Source organism: Punica granatum, chromosome 2 (genome assembly GCF_007655135.1).
Source record: "Punica granatum isolate Tunisia-2019 chromosome 2, ASM765513v2, whole genome shotgun sequence".
NCBI classification, from domain to species: Eukaryota; Viridiplantae; Streptophyta; class Magnoliopsida; order Myrtales; family Lythraceae; genus Punica; species Punica granatum.
Window position 1 is genome coordinate 22,557,968 of NC_045128.1, and position 25,774 is coordinate 22,583,741.

Consider the following 25,774-nt stretch of genomic DNA (forward strand, 5'->3'; position numbering starts at 1 on the left):
ATCCATATTTTCGGCTACACATCTTCTCGTCTGTTAGCACCCCATTTCGGTCCACCGACTCCAAAGTGACAAAATCGTCACCCCGTATGAGAGAAGGTGTCTTTGAATTTCACGCGCATCGACATCAATTTTCAAATCCGGGAAGAAAACTGAAGATCAGAAAAATATTTTATTGCATAACATTGATTAGTAAATTTTTCTGAAAAACAATGCCGGTCCCGGAACATTTTTTGGACATTCAATTGTAAAGACGAGAATTTTAATCTCCACGCGTGTTAAATTTGAATTTTCTAATTTTCTAAAAAAAAAAAGTGTCAGAGTCAACGGTCAAACCGACCGTTGCCTCCTCTTCCTCCTTCCTCCCGATTTTTTGTTTTTTTTCTGCACCTCTTCTTCTCTCTTCTTCTCTTCTTCTTCTTTCCTTCCTTCTTCTTCTTCTTCCTGAGCCAAAAAAAAAAAACCGAGAAGGAAATAAAATTTTGGATTCGATTTTTCCTCTTCTTACCTGATTCTCCGCAATCTCCGATTCGAAAACCCTAGCCGCACTCCTCTTCCTCGTTCCGTTTCTTCTTTCTCGGAAAAAAAGGAAAGGAATAAAGAAAAAATGGAAGAAGAGAAGATAAAAAGAAAAAAATCCGGAAGGGGACGATTCTTTTTTCGGGATTCTCGGATCGGACGCACAAAAAAAAAAGCCTAGCATCGACTCCCTCAAAAAGGAGAAACCCTAGCTCTCTCAGGAGGGAGATCGGCTTCCGAAAAACCCCCAGCTCACCCGGGATTTAGACGCCGACAATCCAGAATTTCTCCCTCAGCTCGAATCGAAAAAACCAGTTCATCCCCTAATCCCTCAGCTCCTCCCACAGCTCGCCCTCGCAAAAAAAAACACCCCACAGCTCGAGTTTCTCGGCCTCCAGCTCCAGCGGTGCCCCCAGCTCGGACGCCGCGATTCTTGTCTTCCTCCGTACGAATCCGGACCGAATCCCGGACCCGATTCCTCAACAGACCACCGGAACCCCTCGAAGTCGGAAATCCCGGCCAGTCGCCACCGTCGCTCGGACCACCCCTCCCCTTCTCTTTATTTTTCGTGTTTTTTTTTCTAATCGGTCTGCCGTGATTTTCGGGTTGAACACACGTTGTCCAGCAACCCAATTCGTGCGCCCAGCCGGTGAAAGTCCAGCGAATCAGCCCAGCAATTCGGCCCGGGTCCAGTGGTCCAGTCCAGCAGCCAACGGCCCATTCGGCCCAGCAGCCCACTCGGCCCAATCCGGATCTCAAAGGCTCAGTTCGGCCTGCGTCCCAGTTCGGCCCAGTTCGTTCCCGTCGGCCCAGTCCAGCCCTTCGGCCCAGTTCGGCCCACACCCCAGCAGACCAAGTTGTCTGACGAATTTTTTTTATTTACAGATTTGCCCCTATTCTTCTCAAACAAGGTAAATTCCCAACTTAGTGGCATGTTTAGGGCTCCATTTTTGAATATTAATGCTTGCTTGATGGATGTGAAATGAATGTTCTTGGGTCGCGTGGGTGATCGGATTTGTTCCGAACTCGATTTTATGAACTTTTCATTTTGTCACATTTCAGTCCAGAGGATACATTTTATTTTTTTTAGATCTGCCCCGAACTCTAAAAATTATTTCCAATCAAGTGACGGTCATTTTACTATTTTCCAATCAGTCCTGGATTTTTTAGAATTTTTCAAGCATCCCAAAGAACTTTTCAAGTTGTTTCATTTTAGTCCTAGGGCCATTTTTCACCTTTTTCAGATCTGCCCCGAATTTCAAAATTTCTTTTCAATCAAGTCCCAGTCATTTTACTATTTTCCAATCAGTCCTTGGATTTTTCAGAATTTTTTCAAGCATCCCAAGGAACTTTCCAAGTTGTTTCAGTTCAGTCCTGGGGTCATTTTTTTCGTTTCCAGATCAGTCCAGATTTTCAAATTCATTTCAAACAAGTCTTGGGACATTTTCAGTAATTTTTACACAGTCCCCAATTTTTCATAATTTTCAAATTGGTCCCTAAAACTTCATCCGAATTTTCAAATCAGTCCCTGCTCATTTAAAATCGTTCAATTCAGTTCCCTGGACATTTTTAAAGTATCCGCCCCTTTTCTTACTTGGATCACCCACCGACAATGTATGTGCCCATTTAAATATTTTATTTTGTAATTATTGTGATAAAGTCGGAAATTAGAGTTTATCGGGCGGTCAATTAATGGTTATTCCGACGACTCGAAATCCGTAGACTAAAGCATTCGGCAAATTTTTAATTAACCTAAAATTCTACATACGGGATAATCGGGACGTTAAATTTGGCTAAATTAAATCACTCGACTTCTTTAAATAAATTGTACGAACCGATTAACAATCTGTAATCGCATCGACAATTCAAGAACTGTTAGTCATGCCCTTTTCAAAATTCACAATTTCAAAAATACCGAGATACGTACAACGTAATCTTGATTTTCATGCACACACATATTTACCTATTCAAGGGTATGATTACCGGTTCTTGTCCTGCCGTCACTCTAGCGTAGGTTTGTGTTTAGAACGGGTTAAAACATAGGAAAACGGATTAATCTCAGATCAGCTTAAATCAAACATGGGCAATAGTCAAATAGAGGGTTAGGTTTTGGTTTTTAGGTGAAGATACTCTTAATCTGTAAAAGCCATATTGTCACAATACAGAATAATCTAAAAAATAACCCACACATTCGAGACTTGACTACAGATATCATGTCTATCGGGTCCGTTTTAAATAATGCCGAATGCTACATACCCTATCCATCATCCTTTTGTTTGTTTTTAAGGTAGGATTTGTATGCCAAGATATCCCGGATAATAATTGATTAACTCACGTAAATTCGGCAATAACAAAATCTCATTGTTTGTTTATTTGCACGTACTTGTTACATTTTTTGTTATGCGGGTCGAGCCCGATCCTTTAGGATACGATTCACATGGGGTCCAACGCCCCAATCGTAGATTACGGGATCTAATCCCCTAAACACCGAGTGCGCACCTTAATTTCAATTTCAGTCTTTTCAAACCACACGGTGAGCACGAGTGGGATAATGACCGAACGCGAACCGACCGGGATTCAGTTGTTGTAATTTGTATTTTATTTATTTGAGAGGACAATGTAAGGATTTATGTTGTACGTTTATTCATGTAAGAACCCCGGTCGGAGAGCGGACAGTTGGAGTGTTTATTCGAATTTACGGTGTCAAAACGAGTAAGATGAGCGGAACTTAATTAAGCGGTAATTAAATAAAAATGGCAACCCTAGACAAGCTAGAGTACCGATAGGGCATGCGAGATATAGGCTCGCATGTAACAGAACCCCCGAATTCGGAACCTCAGGTTTCGCAGACCATATGCCTTAGCAATTAGGTGTACCCCGTACCCCTAGACCGGGCAACTCACCGGCCCTCGACCTTCGGGTCGTAAACAGGTAGTGGCGACTCTTTCTCACGTGCGTCCGTCGCGTGTCCCCGGGAAGGTGGACACTCCGAAGCGGCGTTGCATTTAGGTGCGCGCATGCGTGCCCCGACGAGACGAAATTCGGGTGCGCACATCGTCGATGTTCAGTCTCGCCCCGTGAACGAGGCTGATACGCTATGATATTAAACCGAATTGAATTGCACTATTTCAACCAAATAAAAAATAATTTAATTACTTTAAGAAAAAAATAAAGAAACACTGTACAACGTCGTCTGCTCTTATCCTTCTCCAATCGAACAAGAAACAATTGAATCCAACATACAATCTCGTCAACGATCGTCACTACTCGAGACCACCCGCCCTTCCCAGCTCTCTCTTGCTTGCAAACTATTTTTCGCCGCCAACGCATTGTATATATTATTCATACATAGCCAACACACTCTCCCTCAATGTGTAAATTTGTCCAGTTTGTTTTGTTTTGACGAGTTTGTTCTTTTTTTTTTTTTTTTTTTGCTTTATCTGATCAAATATTACCTTTCATTGTTTAGACGTAACATATTAACTTAGTCAATAATTCATTTTAATTCCTCTATTTTGGCATGACAAGCAGTTGAATGAGGCAGAAGGGTCTGTTCAATATGCCATGTTGGATGCAACTCTCCTCACTTTTTAGGACTAAATTTACGCTCTCGATAATTCGTGGATGCTCTCAGGATCGGCTATAGCAGAGAATGATGAGGGGGAGTGTATAAGCGGGTTGGCTATGTATGAATAATATATTCAAAGCGTTGGCGGTAAAAAATTTTGCGAGAAAGAGAGAGCTGGGAAGGGAGGGTGTTCTCGAAGCGATGACCATCGTTAATGAGATTGTATGCTAGCTTCAATTATTTCTAGTTCGATTGGAAAAAAAGGAAGAGAAGACTATGTTGTACAATATTTCTTTATTTTTTCTTTTTCTTAAAGTAATTAAATTATTTTTTATTTGATTGATCCGGTGCAATTTGGTTTGATTTAATATCGAATTGGATCCGCCTCGTTCACAGGCGAGACCAAGCATTGACAAGAAGATACGTGGCCGAAAATATGAATAGTCAAAATAAGATGGGTGAATCTTAAATAAAAAAGAATCTAAGTCACGTGTAGGTCAGGATCTTAGGTAAGAGGATTTGAAGGCCAAGAATGAAACAATCGTGGTGATTGTTTTTGGATGTCAACCTCTGTAGAATCTCCATTTTTTTTCAAGACAAATAATCTATTAAATAATACTAATCTAAAAATAATATGGTGCCACATGTACTTATCTGCTCATGTAGCGATTTTTAGTGTTATTTACATTTATTTTTTTGGTAAATTATTTAATTTTAATTTTAATAAATAAAAAAATTGAATCATTTTTGGAAGGCCAAACCATTGAAGAGGAACACAGGGGAGTGGTGGCCAACTGTTGACCATCACCACCCTAGGTAAGGTTGCTAATGGCCAAGGGGCCTCCGCCGACCTCGTCAGCAGCAGAAGTGATTCAGGGTCGAGCCACCATCGCTTGATATGTAACCTAATCTCTATCGCGAGGGGGGGGGGGGGGGGGACGACATTAGTGGCAATGGCTCACCTTAGAGCCACCGTCGCCAACATCAAGGTCATTAGAAGCTCCAGCTGCCATTGGTGACCTTGAACAGAAGAGCATTAGCTTGGTACAGGCCACCATTGATCCCTTTGTCCTTCCAACAATGACCTGAAGTAGGACAGGCAATCACTTGTCAATGAGAGAAATGAGGGGGAGGACAAAAGTGGTGGTGTCTTGCACCAGGCCATTGCTCCTTTGTTTGAGGTCGTCGATGGCCGTTATGGTTCCCGTCGACCTCGCTGGTGGCGACACTGGCTTAGGGAAGATTATTGCTATCAAATTTGTGGTCTCTCCCTTTCCCTCGGGTGTGAAAGGGGGCGTCCTTCCCTTCGATCTTTTAGGCCTTGACATCACATCGAGATCGGAAAAGCACCAACGGCGAAAGCACTCTACTGTGGCCACATTAAAATTACCTTATGGGGATGTCCGTTTGGAAAAAGAAATACCAAAAAAGATTAAAAAAAACTTCGTATATAAACTTTATTGTTTGAATCGGTGAAATGACAGAATCTACAAAAATTATTCGACAGGCCTTGGAAGGAATTCCAAGATGACCTTATGAGAATTTAGAAATCCAATCCTCTGATAGAGGATAACCATTTGTTACCAATGAGGAATTTTTTTCATCTTCAATTCCAAATTGAAATGATTTAGATCTAACTTTCTATTCACTTGTGGATTCGAGCGGTCCGGGGGGACCACCACTCAAGAAGAGATGGGAAATATGCTCAATATCATTTGATTGAATAGTTGACCAAGCTCTTTAGGATAAATAAATGCAATTTAAGGGAGAGCCATATATCCCTTTTTTATTGTATTTTTAATTTTTTTTTTATAGTTTTCATATTTTTTATTTAAAATATAGTTGAAATAGCCATGTAAGCAAATAAGTACACGTGGCACCAAAATATAAGAGTCTAATTGCCAAAAGGACTAAGCAAAACATTTATTATAACATAAGGATGAAATTAAAAAAAAAATCTAGAAGGACTAAATTGAAGACCGCACTAAGGAGGAGTTTGGTGGATCCTGACAATTAAATTATTAGTAATGCACATTTCCATTAAAGTGAAAATCCAAATCCCCCATTGCGGTAATTTATATTATTGTTAGAGTGCGAATGTGAGTGTGAAAATGTGAATTGTCATGGTCCAATTGTGATGTGAATCCCTGTGGATCCAGAAAATTTAAATCAACTTTCATGGGAATTCACATAGATTCCCATGTACCAAATGCCACCTAAACATTGAATGCCGCACATGTACTTTACCTTTTATTTTAAGATTTGAAAATCAAATTTAGGAATATCAAGAAAATCGAAAGGTTAATAACCTAAAAGAGCACGACTTTTGCACATTTTCCTAAATATATCACAACCTTTATAAAATAGTACAAAAGGCAGGATTTTTGCATTTTTTCCTATATATAGCACGACCATTGGAGAGTAGCACAAAAATATATAACATTTATATTTTTTTCCTAAATATAGCATGACAATTAAAAATAATACTGAAAGGCATGGTCTTCTTTTTTAACGTACTAGAATCGTAGCTAAACTTGAAGACTATGCCTTTCTATGCTTTTTTAAAGGTCGTCCTATATTTAAAAAAAAAGTGTAAAGGTCGTGTCTTTCTGTGTTATTCTCCAAAGGTCGCGCTATATTTAGAAAAAAAAATATAAATGTCGTGTCTTTATATAATATTTTTTAAAAATCGTGCTGTATTTAGTAAAAAGTACAAATGTCGTGCTTTTTAAGGTAATTAACCCAAAATCAAAATATAATTTTCTTTTAAGTAGAAAAATTAGTTATGAAACGCAGGACACCGAGAAGAGACATTGTGAGGAAATTTGGTAGTTTCAATATAACAGTTATTTTGTTATTAGTAAGGATTTGAAAATTTAATCTACACAATATTTAAAATACCAATACCTTATTTTTCTTTTAAGTAGAAAGAAATTAGTTGTTAAAGGTGAGAAATTAAAAGAGAAGAAAGTCATGATGAAAAAAATAATAGAGCAGAATGGTCAATTTAATCATCGCTATTAATAAAAATAACTGTATATAACACAAAATCTGACTTATACGAATAGATACTTTCAGGATAAAAGATTCAAAACTTAATGGGTAAGTATAACAAGATATGCTAATTATTCTTTAATCAAAACTGGGCGTTAGCCCCGTTTCTCTAAAAAAAAATAATCAGTATAGGCTGAATTTAGCTACCAACATAGATATATAAAAGCCATGGAAATATTTTTATCTATTAGTAGAAGGATTTTTTCTAAGGAAGTGATATCGAGTCCCAAATTAGGCCCTAGGGGTGAGTGGGGGGCCTTTTCCCCACTTTTTATTTTATTTATTTTATTTATTTTTATTTTTGAAATTTGAATTTTTATGTTTTTGAATCTGTTCCTACAAGGTAGTGATGTAACATGATTGATTGACTTGCCCCCTTATTTCATCCAATGTTTTTGAACCCGTCTACACAAGGTAGCGATGTAACACGATTGATCGATCAAGTCAAATAATTTGATCATTATGATTAAACTAGTTATTTTTTAAAAGAATCTTTTTTCCCCCTTTTATCTAGATTTGTCTCTATTACATGCAGGTTCTTCCATTTTATTCTTTTACTAGTACTATATATACAAATAATGTCACTTATGAAAGCAAACATTTGGCGTTTATTAGTAAATATAACATCACATTTTTCGGCCATATGATGTATAAGCTTTTCTTTTCTTTTTCTTTTTTTCTCAATTATCACTAGACTTGACACTATGCGTTTTAATTTATTGCCTCAATCTATTTTATCTTTTTCTAGAGAGTAATATATATGCGCTAATTTTTTTAATCAAATTTTTATTCACAGACACAAACTTTCTTATTCTTATTCTATATTGTATCTTTTGTAAGGAAGTATACTAATTATATACAAACTTTTTCCAATTACAAGTAATACTTTTTCTTCTTCTTTTCTCTCTTTTTCCACGAGAGAAGACCCATGAACACTCCAATTCTATTGTTTAAGATATTATAATCATTTAAAAATAGGCAAATATAAGAAATAATAATTTCTTAATATTATATTTGTCTAACAAATCATTTGAGTGGACTTGCGGCCAAGCGCATGCATGTTACATTATTTGCCATTAAATTTGTTGAGATAGCTCTTGTAATCACCTTGTTTTAGCCCAGATTCGGTAAGACAAGTTTGAAATGATACGACTTGCATAAAGGTGACTTGGGGAAATAGCTTCAAAGCACAGTCGCAATACTAGGGCCTTCATATCCAAGATAGGTTCTCGGACGAACTCTTGCAAGTTATCGTTACTTCGGTGTCCATTTCAAAATCATACTGTGATTTTTGTTTTAAACCCTGCCATTCATATTTTTAAAAGAACGTGCAATTTCGGAGATTTTTAAAACAACTTGCAATTTTGGAGATTTTTGTTTTAAAACCCACCATTCATATTTTTCCGATAAAATCGATGCCATTTCTATCTCGATTAATAAATTCTCGAATTTCTCAAAGAAAACATTTAATTCAATAGAAGAAGGGTTTGGAATGGAGAATCAGTATTCTTCAGTCGTGAGAAATATTTATTTTTGGGACATTTGTAAAAAATATAATTTTCTTCAACCATGAAAATATTTCTCGGTAAAATCTTCTCCTTAGAAATGTGCCAAATCTATCATAAAGGGGTCAAAACGAAGTTTTTTACGAAATTCAGAGATGAAAACATAAATAAAACATCCCAAACTAGTTTAGTTCGAACCATGCGGAACATACGGCTGCGTGGTTACTAACCATGTGAGATGCTCCAGCTGGTCAATCGTACCAGATCAACCAGCTGGAATGTTTTGGACCACTTTCTTTTTGCCCTCTGATCTTGGGGAAATGTCGGTTTCTAGGTGTTAATTGGAAGTTAAGATGACTAGAATTCGTTTGTTTGCTCTTGAGCTAGTGAAAATCCGAAGGGATAGGTCTTGAATGATTGAAATTATTGGCTTGTTCTATGTTCAGTAAAACAACAATGATGGCATGTGTTAATTTGTGGCTAAGTTAAACAATTTGGTGTCAATATGGCATTAATCACAAGATTTAGCTCACGGGTCAACTTGTCAATTTGGTTAAAAGGGATTAAGGGTTAGGTTTGTATATTTTGGTCGGGTCTGTGATATGGAGTCTTACTAGATTATTTTGCTAACTGTCAGGGCCGAATTGAGTTTTAATTGAATTGTCAATTTGTGGGTTAATTAGTCAATTGAGACTAAAACCGGCAAATCACGTAAATTCGATACTTAATCACAAGAGATTTGGCATTTAATATACTAGTTAGAAAGAGTCCAAGGAGTAATCAGATAATGCTCTCACTGCCTTGAGGATTAGGACTTTTTGTTTTTTCCTAGATTACGGGGATTGATTGATTAATCACCTTAACTTAGTTGTAATAAAATGGGAACATCTAATAAGAAGATAAAAAAATGAATGAAATTCGCTAGACTTAGGTTAAAATAATTGGATAAAAAATAAATCAAGTGTTGCCATCGTGGGTTGGTTCAAGTAGTTCGGTACTTGTTCTGCTTAATTAAAGTTTCGGGTTCGAGTCCTTATTATGCGAACATTAGATTCGCACATAGAATGGAACTTGGGTTATACACTGACAAGATAATCGTAATCAAAGGAGTCGCCATTACCTATTTGGGGTCGTTGAAACCTTGGACCAGTGAGTTGTCAAAGACTCAGAATGTGTCCAATTCTACACCTTCAAAGTCTTTATTTTTAGGTCTAGAACCAGAGATTAGATTCTATTCTATTACACACGATTTTCAAGTCATGTGCCTTTCGGTATTCAACTTGTCTACAACTTGTCTAAGATTTGGCAAGTTTTAATTATTTGTCGTGTTCGATTAAGGTCATTCCGCATCTCTCATGCAATCCTAGTCAAATCAAATGGATCGGGCTCACTTGGGCACATGACATCTATATGGACTTGGAGATCTACATTGATTCTGATTCTAGAATTTCATATAACATTCTGATATACTTCATTCTGGTTGCTTTTTCTCTTGTTTCTTTTCTTCCAAAAATTTCCTTTGACCATTAATTTTCCTTGATGAGTTCTTGGTGAATTGTTGCTGGAAAATTTGGAGTTGTTTGTTTAGTTCCAAAAGAACTGAAAGAGAATTGTCGAGTGGAAAATGGTAAGAGCGGTGAGAACATTAGAGGGTTAAAAGCCACATATTTTGTTGAGTGAAAACACGAGTGTAGAGTGATTCACATTCTTGAGTGTAAACACGTAAGGGAGAGAATTGTGAGGTACATTCTTTCTAACTTTATTTTGCAGCAATCATGTCTCACAACAGTGCTAAGAGTATTCCCGAAGGTGCTACGGAATTGGCTGATTTAAAAATACTTATAGAGGCCATGATGAGTGAGATGAGGCGTGTGATGAGGTTGGAGTTTGAGCAGGTTCATGAACGAATTGATCTGATGGAAAATAAACGTGTAGAGCAGCCACGAAACGCTCCTAATGCACGTAGGAGGGAACGAGTTCAATCGAGGGAAGTGAGGGTTGAAGATGAAGAGAATTATGGGGCTGGTTTTGATGAAGAAAATGATCGAGATTCGGTTGTTAGTAATAGGAAACATGGAGGGCGGTTTAGAGAAGATAGGAATCGGGAAGACAATAACTTGGGTAGTATTAAGATGAAATTCCCATCGTTCCAAAGAAAGAGTGATCCCGATGACATGCCCCCATTGGAGGACGTTCCCGAGGAGGAATATTTAGCTCCAGATACATTAACATTGGTGGAAAGGAGAGCATTGAGCTTGCAAATAAAAGGAGTTGAAGAAATGCAGCGGGAGAATATCTTTCACACTAGGTGCTACATCAAAGACAAGGTATGTAGTGTGATTATTGATGGTGGTAGTTGTACTAATGTCGCAAACATAACAATGGTGGAAAAATTGAGACTACCCATGCTGAAGCACCCTAAGCCATACAAATTGCAATGGTTAAATGATAGTGGTGAGATAAGGGTGGATAAGCAGGTGTTAGTTGCATTTAGAATCGGTAAATACGAAAATGAAGTGTTGTGTGATGTAGTACCGATGCAAGTGGGACATTTGTTGCTAGGACGTCCATGGCAATTTGATAAGCATGTGAAGCATGATGGCTTTACGAACAAATACTCCTTTGTACTTAATCAACGATCAATTACTCTTGTACCATTGACACCGCAGCAAGTATATGCGGATCAAGTGAGATTGCAAAAAGAGAGTGATCAAAAGAAAGAGAGTGAATAGAAGAAAAAGAGTAAAACTCAGAGAGATGCCGAGAAAAATTAGAGAGAAAAAGAAAATCAAAATTCGGCCATTGAGAGAAAATCAGAGAGAAAACAAAAGAATTTTTATGCAAAAATGAGAGAAATTAGGCAAGCAATGTTTTCAAATTAGTCGATGATTGTACTTTTGTACAAAGAGGCATTTTTCAATACTAACGAACTTGATATCGCTCTTCTTAGTTCTGTTGTTTCTCTTTTGCAAGAGTATGAGGATGTCTTTCTTGAGGAAACACCACATGGGTTACCTCCAATCTGAGGGATTGAACATCAGATTGATTTTGTTCTCGGTGCAACAATTCCAAACCGACCAGACTATAGGAACAATCCTGAGAAGACAAAGGAGTTTCAACGGCAGGTAAGTGAGTTGTTAAAGAAAGGGTACGTGAAGGAGAGCATGAGCCCCTGCGCCGTTCCGGTTATACTTGTACCTAAGAAGGATGGGACGTGGAGAATGTGCATTGATTGCCGAGCAATCAACAAGATAACAGTAAAGTATCGTCATCATATTCCTCGTTTAGATGATATGTTAGATGAGCTGCATGGTTCTTGTGTATTTTCTAAAATTGATTTAAAGAGTGGTTATAATCAGATTAGAATGAAAGAAGGAGATGAATGGAAAACTGCATTTAAAACAAAATATGGTTTGTATGAATGGTTAGTTATGCCTTTTGGTTTGACCAATGCTCTGAGCACTTTTATGAGACTTATTAATCATGTTTTGCGTGCATTTATAGGTAGATTTGTGGTTGTCTATTTTGATGATATACTCGTTTACAACAAAAACTTAGATGATCATAAGGTACATTTGAAATCTGTTTTAGATGTGCTTAGAAATGACAAGTTATTTGCTAATATGAAGAAGTGTACTTTTTGCACTGATAAGCTTATATTTTTGGGATTTGTTGTTAGTGCACAAGATATACAGGTTGATAAGGAGAAGGTACGTACAATCCAAGAGTGGCCTAGTCCCATAAGTGTAAGTAATGTTCGTAGTTTTCATGGACTTGCTAGTTTTTACCGGCGGTTCGTGAAGGACTTTAGTAGCATAGCAGCACCACTTACTGAAGTGATCAAGAAAAACGTTGGATTTAGATGGGGAGAAGAACAAGAGAAGGCGTTTTAGCTAATCAAAGAGAAGCTGACCAACGCTCCTTTATTATCTTTACCTAACTTTTCTAAAACTTTTGAAATTGAATGTGATGCTTCAGGTGTTTGTATAGGTGCAGTTCTTACGCAGGAAGGACGACCAATTGCTTACTTCAGTGAAAAATTAAGCGGGGCAGCCTTAAACTACTCGACTTATGATAAGGAGTTGTATGCTCTGGTTTGAGCTTTAAAGACGTGGCGGCACTACCTATGGCCGAAGGAGTTCGTGATTCACACCGATCATGAGTCCTTGAAACACTTGAAGGGCCAACGCAAACTAAACAAAAGACATGCCCGATGGGTGGAGTTCATTGAGACGTTTCGATACGTCATTCGGTATAAGCAAGGTAAGGAGAATGTCGTTGCCGATACACTTTCTCGCAGGTATGCATTACTCTCTACATTCGATGCAAAATTGCTTGGTTTTAAGCACATTAAAAATTTATATGCTGATGACCATGAATTTTGTGACGAATATCGGGCTTGTGAGGAAACACCTTGTGGTAAGTTCTTTAGGCATGATGGGTTCCTGTTTCGAGAGAATGAGTTATGCGCGCCTAATTGTTCATTGAGGGAGTTATTGGTGCATGAATCTCATGGTGGAGGATTAATGGGACATTTTGGTACTGCAAAGACTTTATCTATTTTGCAATAACACTTCTATTGGCCACATTTGAAACGAGATGTTGAGAGAATTTGTGGTAGATGTGTTACATGTAGGCAAGCTAAATCCAGAGTGCAGCCCAATGGTTTGTATTCTCCTTTACCTATTCCTAGTGAGCCTTGGATTGATATTTCAATGGACTTTGTGTTAGGATTACCTAGGACTAAACGTGGGAGAGATTCAATTTTTGTGGTTGTGGATAGATTTTCTAAGATAACACACTTTATTCCATGTCACAAAATGGATGACGCTTTGCATGTTGCTGATTTGTTCTTTATAGAGATTGTGAGGTTACATGGCATGCCTAGAACAATGGTTTCAGATAGAGATGCTAAGTTCTTGAGCTATTTTTGGAAGACTTTGTGGTGTAAGTTATGTACTAAGCTGTTGTTTTCTACTACTTGTCACCCACAAACTGATGGATAAACGGAAGTAGTAAATAGAACTTTGTCCATTTTGTTGAGGGCAATCATAAAAAAGAACATCAAAACATGGGAAGAGTGTTTACCACATGTTGAGTTTGCTTATAACAGATCTATTTATTCTGCTACTAAATTTTCACCATTTGAAGTTGTTTATGGATTTAATCCTTTAACTCCATTGGATTTATCTCCTTTACCTTTGACTGAGCATGTTAATTTAGATGGCAAAAAGAAAGCTGAATTTATCAAACAGATTCATGAGAAAACAAGACTCAACATTGAGCGAAAAACGGAGCAGTATACAAAACACTTCAACAAGGGCCTTCATAAGCTGATTTTTGAACCCGGAGATTGGGTTTGGTTGCATATGAGGAAAGAGAGATTTCCGACGCAAAGACGTTCCAAACTTCTTCCAAGAGGAGATGGTCCTTTTCAAGTCCTGGAGCGCATCAATGACAATGCTTATAAACTAGACTTACCTGGGGAGTACAATATAAGTGCTACTTTTAATGTTGCTGATTTGCTTCCTTTTGATGTAGGTGATGATTTGAGGACAAATCCTTTTTAAGAGGAGGGGAATGATGCAAATCGTAGCACGACTTCAAGGGATCCAGTTCAAGTTCCAATTGGACCGATTACGCGAGCACGAGCAAAGAAGTTTAAAGATGAACTCAACGGCCTGATTCAAGAGGTTTGGGCTCAAGCAAATTCGTGGAGGCCCATTGGACATAAACCACGTGATCAACAAAAATCCATCAACATGATTCAAGTTATAGAAGATTCCAAACAATGCTAAATTCAGCAAGTGTTTGAGGAAGCTTCTAGAATATTTGATGATCAAGAGAAGATATCATCATATTTGTTTAAAGTTTAAATCTCATAGAGATATTCTAGGGGTATTTAGATTTCATATCTTTATAGATTATGTCATATCTCTATCGATATTCTAGGTTTTATTTTCCTTATCTTTAGGAGGAGATATGGCCAGATTAGGATTAGTTTATGTCTATATATATTCATCTTTGTCAATTTTTTTTAAAAAAGGAATATTCAGAAAATTGTGAGAGTATTCTCTTTGGTTCTTGAAGAACTAATTCGAACTTATCGGAAGTTTCCGTGGCGTTCATCATCGACTTATCAAACGGCTTTCCACCACCGTTTGTGGCGTTTTCATCGACTTATCAAATGGCTTTCCATCACCGTTTGTGGCGTCTTCTTATATACCGAAGTTCTTATTTCGCATTAAACAACGGGTTGAGGTCAGTTATACCAAGGTTCTTGTTTATGTTGTAAACAACGAGTTGAGGGTTCGTTAATAAAATCTGATTGTGGAACGATCTTGGGTTCCTTTAGTTGTCGAGTCTCGTCATTCTTGGTGGGAATCGCATCATATATATTTATATATGAATCTATCATGGATCAAGTTACTATTAACTAAAATGAGTTTTTTCCTAAACCCAAGTCTATATATATCATGAACATGTATGACAATGTACTCTTGACTTGGGATGGGCATTGCATTGGCCTAAGCCCACTTACTCTATTTTAATTTTCCTTCAAACTTTTATTCATTATTCTTTTATGCTTTTCTTTCTTTGGTTTTCTATGCATGATACATTTAACATGTGAATATGTATAAAACTAATGGGAATGGGCCTTACATGAGCCCACATCCCCTTATTCACTACATTAAGGTCCAACTATTCTATTTATCATTTTCATGCTATTTATCCATTTCAAACAATGTATTTAAATGAGCCCACATCCCCTTATTCACTACATTAAAGTCCAACTATTCTTTTTAACATTTTCATGCTATGTATCCATTTCAAACAATGTATTTAATCCTAATATGCTCAAATGAATCCTTCTCATTAACGATTATCACGAGTACACTCGACCCGACATTAACTTTCCCGCTCATTTCTCATTGATAGGCCAAACGTGTTTGTTTTTATAAAAAAATGTGGTAAAATGGGTTCTTCATCGTACCAATGAATGGTTTTTTCACATTTTAATTTTGAAAAGGGATCGGGAGGGGATTGAAAGCCGGTCCGAGGCCCATTAGGTTGTCCGACCAAAACCCGTGAGCCCGAGAGCCTCTCGGCTCTCCCGTGGGCTCACGACCTACACGAATAGCCTATTCGGGTCACTAACGGGCTATTCGGGTCTATGGTAACACCACAGCCCCGTTCCGGGGTTTGTGAAGTGCTCGTGGGTAGTCTCTTGCCTCGTTCATCATGCTCACGTGTTCGACTTCGATCCCATGCATAATCAAATCCATATTTTTAGTCATTTCGGCCTTGTTTACTTGTTTTACCAATTCATGTGGGTTCATTCCATGCTACAACTTGCAATCAACGTGAACATATATTCAAACAAGCAAATCATCATCAACATGTCGACCCATTCATGATATATGCTTGCACATTCACTCATTAACATACCAACTGTCTATTCTCCATGGGATCAATCAAATGAACATGATCTATTCATGATATTGAACTAGGAACTGATGAAACAATCAAGCTCCTACTATTTACATATTCGGCCAAGTAGGGAGGAGACCCAATCCACCATCATTAGTTCATTTTCATGGAGATCAGTAGGTTTCTAACATGATTAGGCGTTGTAGATCCAAGTGAACATGCAACTTATACACATATGTAACCGGTCTTGGACAAATAACTCTAGTTTTGTCGATTCAAGTGAGTTTATTCATCCAATTTCATTATCAAAGGGGCGGCCACATCAAGATCTATTAGATCTATCATTCAATCATCATTTAAAGGAGTCCTAAGCATGATATCTAGGTTAAGAGGTTTATACCTTATCCCGAGAGATTCGCGGGATAGTTTAGCTTTGAAGAACCGGGAACTATTGCGGATTCAGGCGGCCTTGAAGGCGGGGTTAGCCTAAGCCTAGGCCAACCTCCACGGTGCCTTCGAGCTTGTCTCGAGCTCCTCAAGTCCCCACGAGCATCTAAGAAGAGAAGAAAAAGAAAAGGAGAGAAAGTCGATGAAGAGGGTCCAAAGGGCTCTCGGGTCTCCGTAGGCGAGGGTGGACTGGGAGTCCCACGCACCCTCGAGCTTCGCCGCTGCTTGGTCACGGTCTCCCTTGTGCTGGTCATGAGCTCCTCAGGTCCCTAAGATCACCTACAAAGTGGAAAAGGAGAAGGATAAAGAGAGGAGAAGAAAGCTGGTACAGATCCGGGCAGAAAACTCTTCGGGCAGCCCTCGGTTCTCCAAGGATCCAGGTGGGCTGGGGCCTCTACTTGTTGCACGACCACCGGGAGACGGTAGCGGAGGTCGAGGGGAAGTTGAGATGGCGTTCGTGTCGGAGGGGAGTCAGCGGAGGCGACCGTGGACGACCAGGAATGACCGCTGGTCTGAATGGAAGGGCAGTCTAGCAGCAGCAGCAGACTGAAAGGAGAAAAGGGAGTGAGAGAGAGTATTTTTCAGAGGGGAGAGCTTCTAAACGGGCATATCCATCAATGACTGTTAGGGCTAGTTTCGGGCAAATTTTAGGTTATATATGGGGCATTGATGTTGAAGATATCATTTCCTCTTTGATTTAAGTGTTGTCTTTGATTCTCTGATTGGACTTTTTGTCCGAATTAAAACAAAAATTCAAGAATGGAGATAGAATTTGAAAAAAAAAAAGATAGAATGTTGAATTAGGGTTGAGACGTGGGAGGAAAGAGAAAGAAAAATAATATTAAGTGATAATATTGTCATCATTCAATTCCTGTTTTATTTTTAAATTATATCATATTTAAAGTAAGGATAGTTGGTATTTTCGACTTTTTAACCACATCATAAAATAAAGTAGTAGTTCTAAAATTGTATTTTTGCTTAAATAACAGTTACAAAATTCGAATACTGGGTAACTAGAGGTAATGTTAAACTTACTAATAATTCTTAAATCAATAGCTCATAATTAATTATAATTTATTTCTTAGGTAATATTTACACTACTACCTTCTTCTCCAATCTATAGTAACTAATAGAGAAAATAACATTATACGATACGATTTTTTTATATTTTTACAATGCAGCACAAATTGAAATAGTTTCACCATAGAACACGGAATTTATTTTTTCATCCCATATCATTTCGTCTGTTTTTTTCACTATACAATAGGGTTTTTTTAATGTAGCAACTTTTTTGGGAAGTTTTGCGGGAATGGGAACCTGAAGGGCCTAAAAAAAATTAAAAAAATTAAAAAAATGATTAGTAGTTGTCATGCTGTACAGTGTGGATAACGATATATTTTCATATGTGCTGGGGCGAAGGAATTAAATTACTCTCTCTCCTCTCTCTCTCTTTTTTTAATGTATCCAGATATCCGAAAGTCTAACGAATCTCAAGCCGAGTCAGCTCACTAAAAAATTAAGTTGTTTTTTCCCGCAAAATATATCTTACTACCATCATTCGATTTCCTCTATTTAATAAAATATGCCCCTTGTTTTTTTTTTGTGAACCATGATATCCGAAATTTCAATTAGGCCTCAATTAATTCAGTTGAGTTGAGTGAGTTCACTAAGGGGTAAATCTCTTTCAACATAGATTTTCTTCATTCACAAAACTCGAACTCGATATCTTACTTAAATAAAACAAGTGTCAAATTACTTGAACCAACTCACCTTAGTAAATGCCCCTCCTATTCAACCCAATTACGAAAAATGTCACAGCTAGGGTGGGTTTCGACTCTACCGAATGGGCAGATATAACTGCATTACTTGCGGGAGGGAAAAATGACATGACATAGATGTAAAATTCAAGTAATTGATTTTTGTGAAGAGAGACACTACACCCATTTCCACGAAGACGGTCGGTGGTATGACCTCCTAAGGAACCCCTATCAAGGGCTCAGACCCCAAAACCATCTACAAGTATTTTCTTGCCGGGAGAAAGTATACACACACACATATATATATTTTCAAGCAAATAAATAACGAGAACTTGATTTTCAATGGTAGATTAAATTTCCAGCTAGAAAAATTTTATCCACACTGCAGGGTTTCAAAGGCTAATGAAAGTATATCGTTCGTAGTCGGAACCGAGCATGCGACAAACCAATGAGCCAACACCGTGAGCCGTGGTTTCATCGGAAAGAAAAGAGTTAGTAGAAATAAATATAACGGCGAAAAGGGAAAAGAAAAAGCGAAAGGTCGACGTGCCTGTGCTGGTCTGGTTTATTCTGATGAATTTCTAAGCTCTTTCTCTCTCTCTCTGCCTTTACCAACTTCTAGCTTAGACCCACACTCCTTCCCACCTCACTATAACTCTTATCTCCTCCAGACTACTCCATGGCTCCACGCCGCCGCGCCAGGCCGCAGAAGTTTCCCAGCGTTCTTCTTCTGTTGCTGCTCCTGGTCCTTGCCGCCGCCGCTGCCACCGAGGTGCGAGGCGCATCGTGGTGCGTGGCCAGGAGTGATGCTACCCAGCAGGCGCTGCAGCAGGCACTCGACTACGCCTGCACCTCCGGGGCAGACTGCTCCCCGATTCAGTCCTCCGGGCTGTGCTTCCTCCCGAACACGATGCAGGGGCACGCCTCATATGCCTTTAACAGCTACTACCAGCGCAAGGCCATGGCACCCGGCAGCTGCGACTTCGCTGGCACAGCCACCGTGGCCGCCTCTGATCCCAGTAATGTTCCGTTCCTTATACTCCTATGCCGGATCGGATCTTGCCTCTGGATGTTTATTCTCTATTTCATTAGGGCAATTCACGTAGTCACTGCATGGTATTTATCTAATTTGTAGGTCGGATCAATCATGATACTGGAAATATTTTATTTTTTTTTTACTGTGTTATTATTAGTTTGGTAGGACCAACTTATTTTTCCTTTCCAAGAAAATTTTTCTCCTCCCACCCACCTCCTATTTTCATCTCTATATTTGAATATCAAAATAGCAGATACAATCATGATTGGATGAAATAGATGTGCATGCAGAAAAATAATTCTATCAGATCTGACATCCCATCTAATATGTCTCTTGGGTCAGAATTGAGAAATTTTATAGATCAAATTTTTAAATATTCTCTTATATTTATTTCCTGCCTTTAATATTTAGGCAGAATACCGTCACCCATTGTATATAAAAAATGAGAGAAGCCTCAGATTGGGAAGAAAGGGCGGAAATGAGAAAGAATCATCGAAATTTTTCATTATTGTCCAATGGTTATGTTGCCATTACTTACTACCACCCTATCCTTTTCTCTACGTGATTTGGAACATCTAGAGAAAATTTGCATTATTTTCTTAGTTTTTAATATAATTTTCTTTTCTGAATTAATTTACGCCTCTAAAATTTTATTGAATTTAACCATCCGATTGTCCACCAAAAAATTAATTATCTATGTACCAAATTCTGATCCTTGTTTTGATTTTGATGCTCTTTGGGTTCAGGTTATGGTTCTTGCGTGTACCCGTCGTCTCTAAGGTACGTCTTTCCTATCTTTTAATATCTAGTAATATCCTTTTCTTTTCTTTTCTTTTTGGGTAGAAGTACCCAAAAAGAATCTAGGCTATTTTTATTCTTTCATATATATATATATATATTTATAAATCATCGTAATCGACAATATATAAAACATAGAAATTATTCGTAGCTGTGGAAAATTGAAAAGTAGTTTTCGACACAGAAGGTGCAACTATATATGTGCGTGGGTATATATATAATCAATTGATTCAGTTCTTCCAATGTCGACCTTCCATTATCAGCTGGTTTGTCTGTTCAAGAGAGAGAGCGATTGGTCACTGACATGTTTTCTGGTTCATGGACGACTGGGAGAACTGTCTCATCTAATTGTTATTGTCTCTTTTTCAGGTCAAGTGTTGTCGAGTAACACATTCACGAGTCAAAAATCCGGAAATTGTGTTTTTATGGTGTCAAACTGTTTATGGCCGGTGACGGGGATGTCACGTAAGATATTGATTCAACGGTTCGCAGAAAGTCGGAATAGTTTTCTACAAAAGTTGGAGAAGTTTCTATTAAAACCTTCGCATGCTCTTAAAAGGACCTGCTCGTGTGTTTGGTAACTAAGCCTGTGCACTTATAGATATCGCTTAACGATTCGTCGGATTTGGTTCGGTGCCTATATGAATTTTGTGCATATTTTTTTGTAGGCATGAATAAAATTCTAGAAAATCACATGATGGGCAACATCTGAGATAAAAATTAAAAAAACGTGTGATAATTTTAGGAGAAAGATTGAAAATTGGACTATATCTCAGAAAACAAAGTGAACACTAATATTTTCTTTATAGATATTAGCAACTTAGGAAATTGCCCAGTAGTCTCCCCAAGTTCTTTTCGTTTTAGTTTCCTAAAACTTTTAAAAATACATTTATACATAAAACAAAAAAAGAATTTCGTGAAGTGGTGGGAATGTGAATACGCCTGGTGAAAGGTCCACAAAATTCTAAATTTAAATCTTTTGCTATACTCTTTCGATGATCGATTTAGTAATCCTTTCTAATAAAAAGATCTATTTATAATGACATGAATTATACTTTGCACAACTTCTAAGAATTAGTTAATAAATCTAAATATTAGAAAAATTATTGAACACGTCTTTTAAGAGAGCTTAATATTGTTTAATAAAGAAGATCCCACTAATAAATATTACATTTAGAATTTTTAAGTCTTAGATCGAGAGTAAATGTTATTGTATTAATTTTATTAATTTATGTTTTAAAACTATTAATTACTTGTTTATATTAGAAGTACAACCTCACTCCATTTATTTTGGTGGCTATTTGGGTACAATGAAATCAAATTGAGAAGTAATTAAAATGAAAAATTCAATTAATCGTCTCTGTTAATTGTTGCAAACCTCACAATTATATTCCCATTGATGGGAGACATTATTATATTAATGTAAGCCGTCACCTAATATTTGAATGGGAAAAGATTTTTCCTCAGAAAAATTTCGGAGGAAAATCTGCCGAGCTCCACTATGACTGAAACTGCCTCAAAAGTTTTACAAAATTGCAAAAGTGCAACCTCTGAGTGGTTCGCTTATGCCGATTCGGCACGAGTAGCAACCTCTATTTAAATTACTTAGGGTGTGTTTGGATTGAGAGTTGAGTTGAGTTGAGTTTTGATTTTAATTGGTTTGTAATGATTGTATTGTTGAATTATGAGAAAAAGTGTGAAAAAATAATAAATAATTGAGAGAAAATAATGATTAAGTAATGATTGTATTGTTGAATTGTGAAAAAGTAATGAATAGTTGAGAGAATTTAATATTAAAAATTGAATTGAATGGTTAAAAATATTTAAAAAATAAAAAAAAAGTTATGATTGTGATGTTGAATTGAAAATAAGTGAAGTTGAGTTGAGTTGAGTTGAAAATTATTGTGAATCCAAACATACTCTTAATATTTATCTAATACAAATGTAAAAGTGTTAATATAATTCCGACCAGTCCTATACTAATACATATTTAATATTAGATTGATATAAAATTATGTGAAATTTTTTATGTAATCAATAATTATTAGTTCAGTTCATAACGTCCCATCTTTAAAATAGTAATTTACCCAATAAATACACCCATCGAATAAAATTTATTTTCCTCAGCCTAAAGCAGGTTTGTCCCGCACTTGGTGACATGTGGGCCCATTCAGATTTTGGTTTTATGAGTTGCTTTGACTTGCTGTCGGGCCGATTTGGTTCTTCCCCACCCCCACTCCTTCCCTATTCAAACAAAAAAAATTATTTTTTTACAAGAAAGATTATGAATAAGAAAAAAACAAAGACTAAAATAATATTGGTAATTTCGCTGATATAAATAATATATAAAACCTTTAAGTTGCTAAGAGAGGTGCCATTATATTATACTCTTTTAATAAGATCAAAAATTTCTTTTCCAATACTAATTAATAATTTCAGCCTTCTTTATTTGGTGTTTGATTTGCTCAGGACAGTTTTCTTAAAATGCTAAAACTCGATTTGGACGAGAAATGAGGTTAAATACATCCACTTTGCCCTAAAGCCAAAATTTTCTCAATTCAATTATCATTATTAGAATTTTTAGATCGTTATTATTTTTATTTATTTTTTATAGAATCATTAGTCACTTTTACAATAAATTGAAAATATCTCGACTTCGATGGTAGGATCGATCTAGTTTGTTATAGTGGGTCGCCTACCTTTTTTCCCAAGAGTTCTGTTCGAAAGAGCAGGAATTTGAAAAATAGAGGGAATTGCTTGATGAAGAAGTTTTGGACTCCTTTTCTTTTGAGCTGACCCCCATCTTTATAGCTCACAAATTTCCATTCACAAAATCAGAATAAAATATTCATATTCAGGAATTATTAGCTTTTTCTTGGTGACAAAGGAGAACAATTGGACTAATATAATAATAGAAATAAAGCGAATTAAAAGGGTACCTAAATCCTACGGTTGAGAATCGAATCCAGAATCTCTTAACTCTGAGTCAGTATATTATGTCACTATATTAAGATCACCGTAATTATTAAATTTTAGTTTAAGCAAAAAAAGAATGTTTCATTAGGATCTTTTTTCCATGAAGCATAACATCTTCTTGTCTCCGAGAACATCAATCACCTTCGAATTCAATCATCTCTTTCTGTGCAGCAAAGTCGTACCTGCAATTTTTCTTATTTAACCTTATTGTTGCTCGATTAGTGACGTTATTAGCCTCAGTGAAAAAACATTGTCCGCTTATAGATTACATGTTATGCTGCCAATTTCAGTGCAGCGGGAGGGAGCTCATCTACTGGGACAGGAACCGGGACTGGGACGGGGACCGGAACTGGGAGTCCATCGGTTCCAAGCACAACTACATCCACACCGACCACCAACTTCCCAACCGTCCCAACGGGATCCACTCTGACTCCTCCAACTTCAACAACCTACGGGGGAGTGCCATACTCGGGATCAACCTTGTCAAGCAGATTCTTGGCGTTGACGATATTAGCGGTTACTATGTCCCTTGCGGCAGTGCTCTAAATTAACGTGGACGGGAACTGCTTGCAAATTTCAGGGCAGTCGATCGTAATTTGAGACAAGACCACTTGCCTTAATTCTTGCAGCTTGTTCTGGAGAAGGGGCTTTGTCAGTTTTGGTAGCATATGAGATGTGTGGGGATAGAAGCTGCTGTCGCAAAAGATCGTACTTTAGATCCACGAGTTGGCACTGGGCTAGGGTTGGTAGGAAATTTAATCTATGTTATAGTTCTTCTGAATTTTAACAAAATTTGAATGTCACAGAAGTTGAATATTGAATCATGCGAAGTCCTTTATATCACTTTGCATCAATTTTATTGTTGCGCCCGGACTAAACAGTAGTGTTATTAATAAATCAAGAAATTAAATTGGAATAATAATGGCCCAATGAAATTGATTTGGTAATTAAAGAGAGTGAATTTCGAAGTTCCTAATTCAAATCATTAGAATGTTTACGTAGATCATGAGATCACGTAGAAGAATATACGACCCATGTGCCTAGACTTATCTATCCTCTCAGCATATAGGATGTTTACGTGGACAATGAGAATTAGTTGGACGAAATTCGAAATTCTTCTTGAATAAAATAATAAAAGAAGAATGATAAGGAATGACAAGGGAATTCATGTCAAAAACCCTCTTCCCGTGGAGGGAAAAGTCATGCGTAAACGAGCAAAGTCCACTACGTAACAAATACAGTACACATGTCCCCACTACGGGAACAATGGCACATAGAAATGGAATTTTGAGATGGAATTTTGAGACGGAACTTATGCGATCTCACAGTATCGAACGCTCTTGTCGATCAAGAATAAGAAGAAAATATTAGTTTTTTTATTTCCCTTCCAACGATGTGCTAATCCCCAATATATACTCGAAAGTTTAGCATGGTAACAACAGATAACAAAGCACCTAAATCCTTACGAGATCAAATCTTACCCGCAAGATCAACTGTCAATCCTAATGATAGGAAATTATTACGAAAATAGAAAATAACTAAAAATACGAATATAACGGATAAGTGCCTAATTGGCATATCGCGGGTTTGGACGGGCTCGACGTTGACTCCTCCTGACATCCGATGCTGAGCTGGTCCCATCAACTCCTCCCCCCTCAGGTCGAACCTTGTCCTCAAGGTTCAAGGTTGGAAAGTGCTGCTTCAGGACCTTGACCGGCTCCCATGTCGCCTCCTCGTCTGGTAAGGCATTCCATCAAACCAAAGCTTCCCGGGTGCGCCCCCCACTATGTGCGACCCATCGGTAGTCCCGAACATCAACAGGTGCCAAGTCAGGAAGGCCGTCACTAGCGTATGGAGGGAGTGTGGGCTGTACGGCTTGCCTCTCGCCTACCCGTCTCCTCAGCAGGGTAACATGGAACACGGGGTGAATTTTTGCATAATTCAGTAAGTCTAACCGATAGGCTGCTTCCTCGACTCGCGCAATAACCTGAAATGGCCCGAAATACCGGCTAGTGAGCTTTTGATTAGCTCTCTTGAACACTGAGTGTTGCCGGTATGGTTGGAGCTTCAAATACATCCAATCCCCGACTTCGAACTCCTCATCCCAGCGATGTTTATCGGCGGCTGCCTTCATTCGGTTTTGAGCTGCTGCGAGGTTGGACTTTAATTCCCGCAATATCGCATCCCGAGCACGGAGCTGCTCTTCTACTTCATTGACAACCATGGAACCAGGCTCATACCCCACCAATATCGGCGCTGATCTCCCATACACCGCCTCAAAAGGCGTCATAGAAATGGATCTTTGATAGGTCGTGTTATACCAATATTCTGCCCATACCAAATAGCGCTCCCATAGCCACGGTTGATAATAGACAAAACAATGCAAATATTGCTTGAGACATTGATTAATTACCTCCGTCTGGTCGTCGGTTTGCGGTGATAGGCGGAGCTCATTTTCAGCGTTGTGCCATGAAGCTTGAACAACTCCTGCCAAAACGAACTCATGAAGATGCAGTCACGATCCGTGACGATCAACTCTGGAATGCCGTGTAGCCATACAATCCCCCAAACGAATGCCTTGGCTATCCGCTTTCCCGCTCCGCCCTCAGCTACTGTATTCATCCTTGCTTTGACAGCCATGAATAACTGCGCCCCCGACGTTTCCTCTCGTACTACTGATAGGGCC

At 37.9% G+C, this 25,774-nt stretch overlaps 1 protein-coding gene across 2 annotated transcripts; it reads left to right on the forward strand.

Annotated features, from left to right (window-relative positions):
* The first annotated feature begins 18,718 nt into the window (after nucleotides 1-18,718).
* LOC116194666 (PLASMODESMATA CALLOSE-BINDING PROTEIN 3-like) lies at nucleotides 18,719-23,951 on the forward strand. 2 transcript variants are annotated; one of them, XM_031523534.1, is made up of 3 exons: nucleotides 18,719-19,297; nucleotides 20,061-20,094; nucleotides 20,482-21,813. In XM_031523534.1, exons 1-3 carry the CDS (start codon nucleotides 18,958-18,960, stop codon nucleotides 20,498-20,500), a joined length of 393 nt encoding a protein of 130 aa, XP_031379394.1. In that variant the 5' UTR covers nucleotides 18,719-18,957; the 3' UTR covers nucleotides 20,501-21,813. The 2 variants fall into 2 exon arrangements, with proteins under 2 accessions (XP_031379394.1, XP_031379392.1); XM_031523532.1 differs by lacking the exon at nucleotides 20,482-21,813 and adding an exon at nucleotides 23,379-23,951 and having other exon boundaries at nucleotides 18,763-19,297.
* Nucleotides 23,952-25,774: the final 1,823 nt, after the last annotated feature.

Excerpts from the sequence above, each read along its gene's own strand:
- LOC116194666 (XM_031523532.1), top strand. The coding sequence starts at position 18,958 with ATGGCTCCACGCCGCCGCGCCAGGCCGCAGAAGTTTCCCAGCGTTCTT. Across the intron at positions 19,298-20,060 it reads CGTGGCCGCCTCTGATCCCA|GTTATGGTTCTTGCGTGTAC; the intron begins GTAATGTTCCGT and ends CTTTGGGTTCAG. Across the intron at positions 20,095-23,378 it reads GTGTACCCGTCGTCTCTAAG|TGCAGCGGGAGGGAGCTCAT; the intron begins GTACGTCTTTCC and ends TGCCAATTTCAG.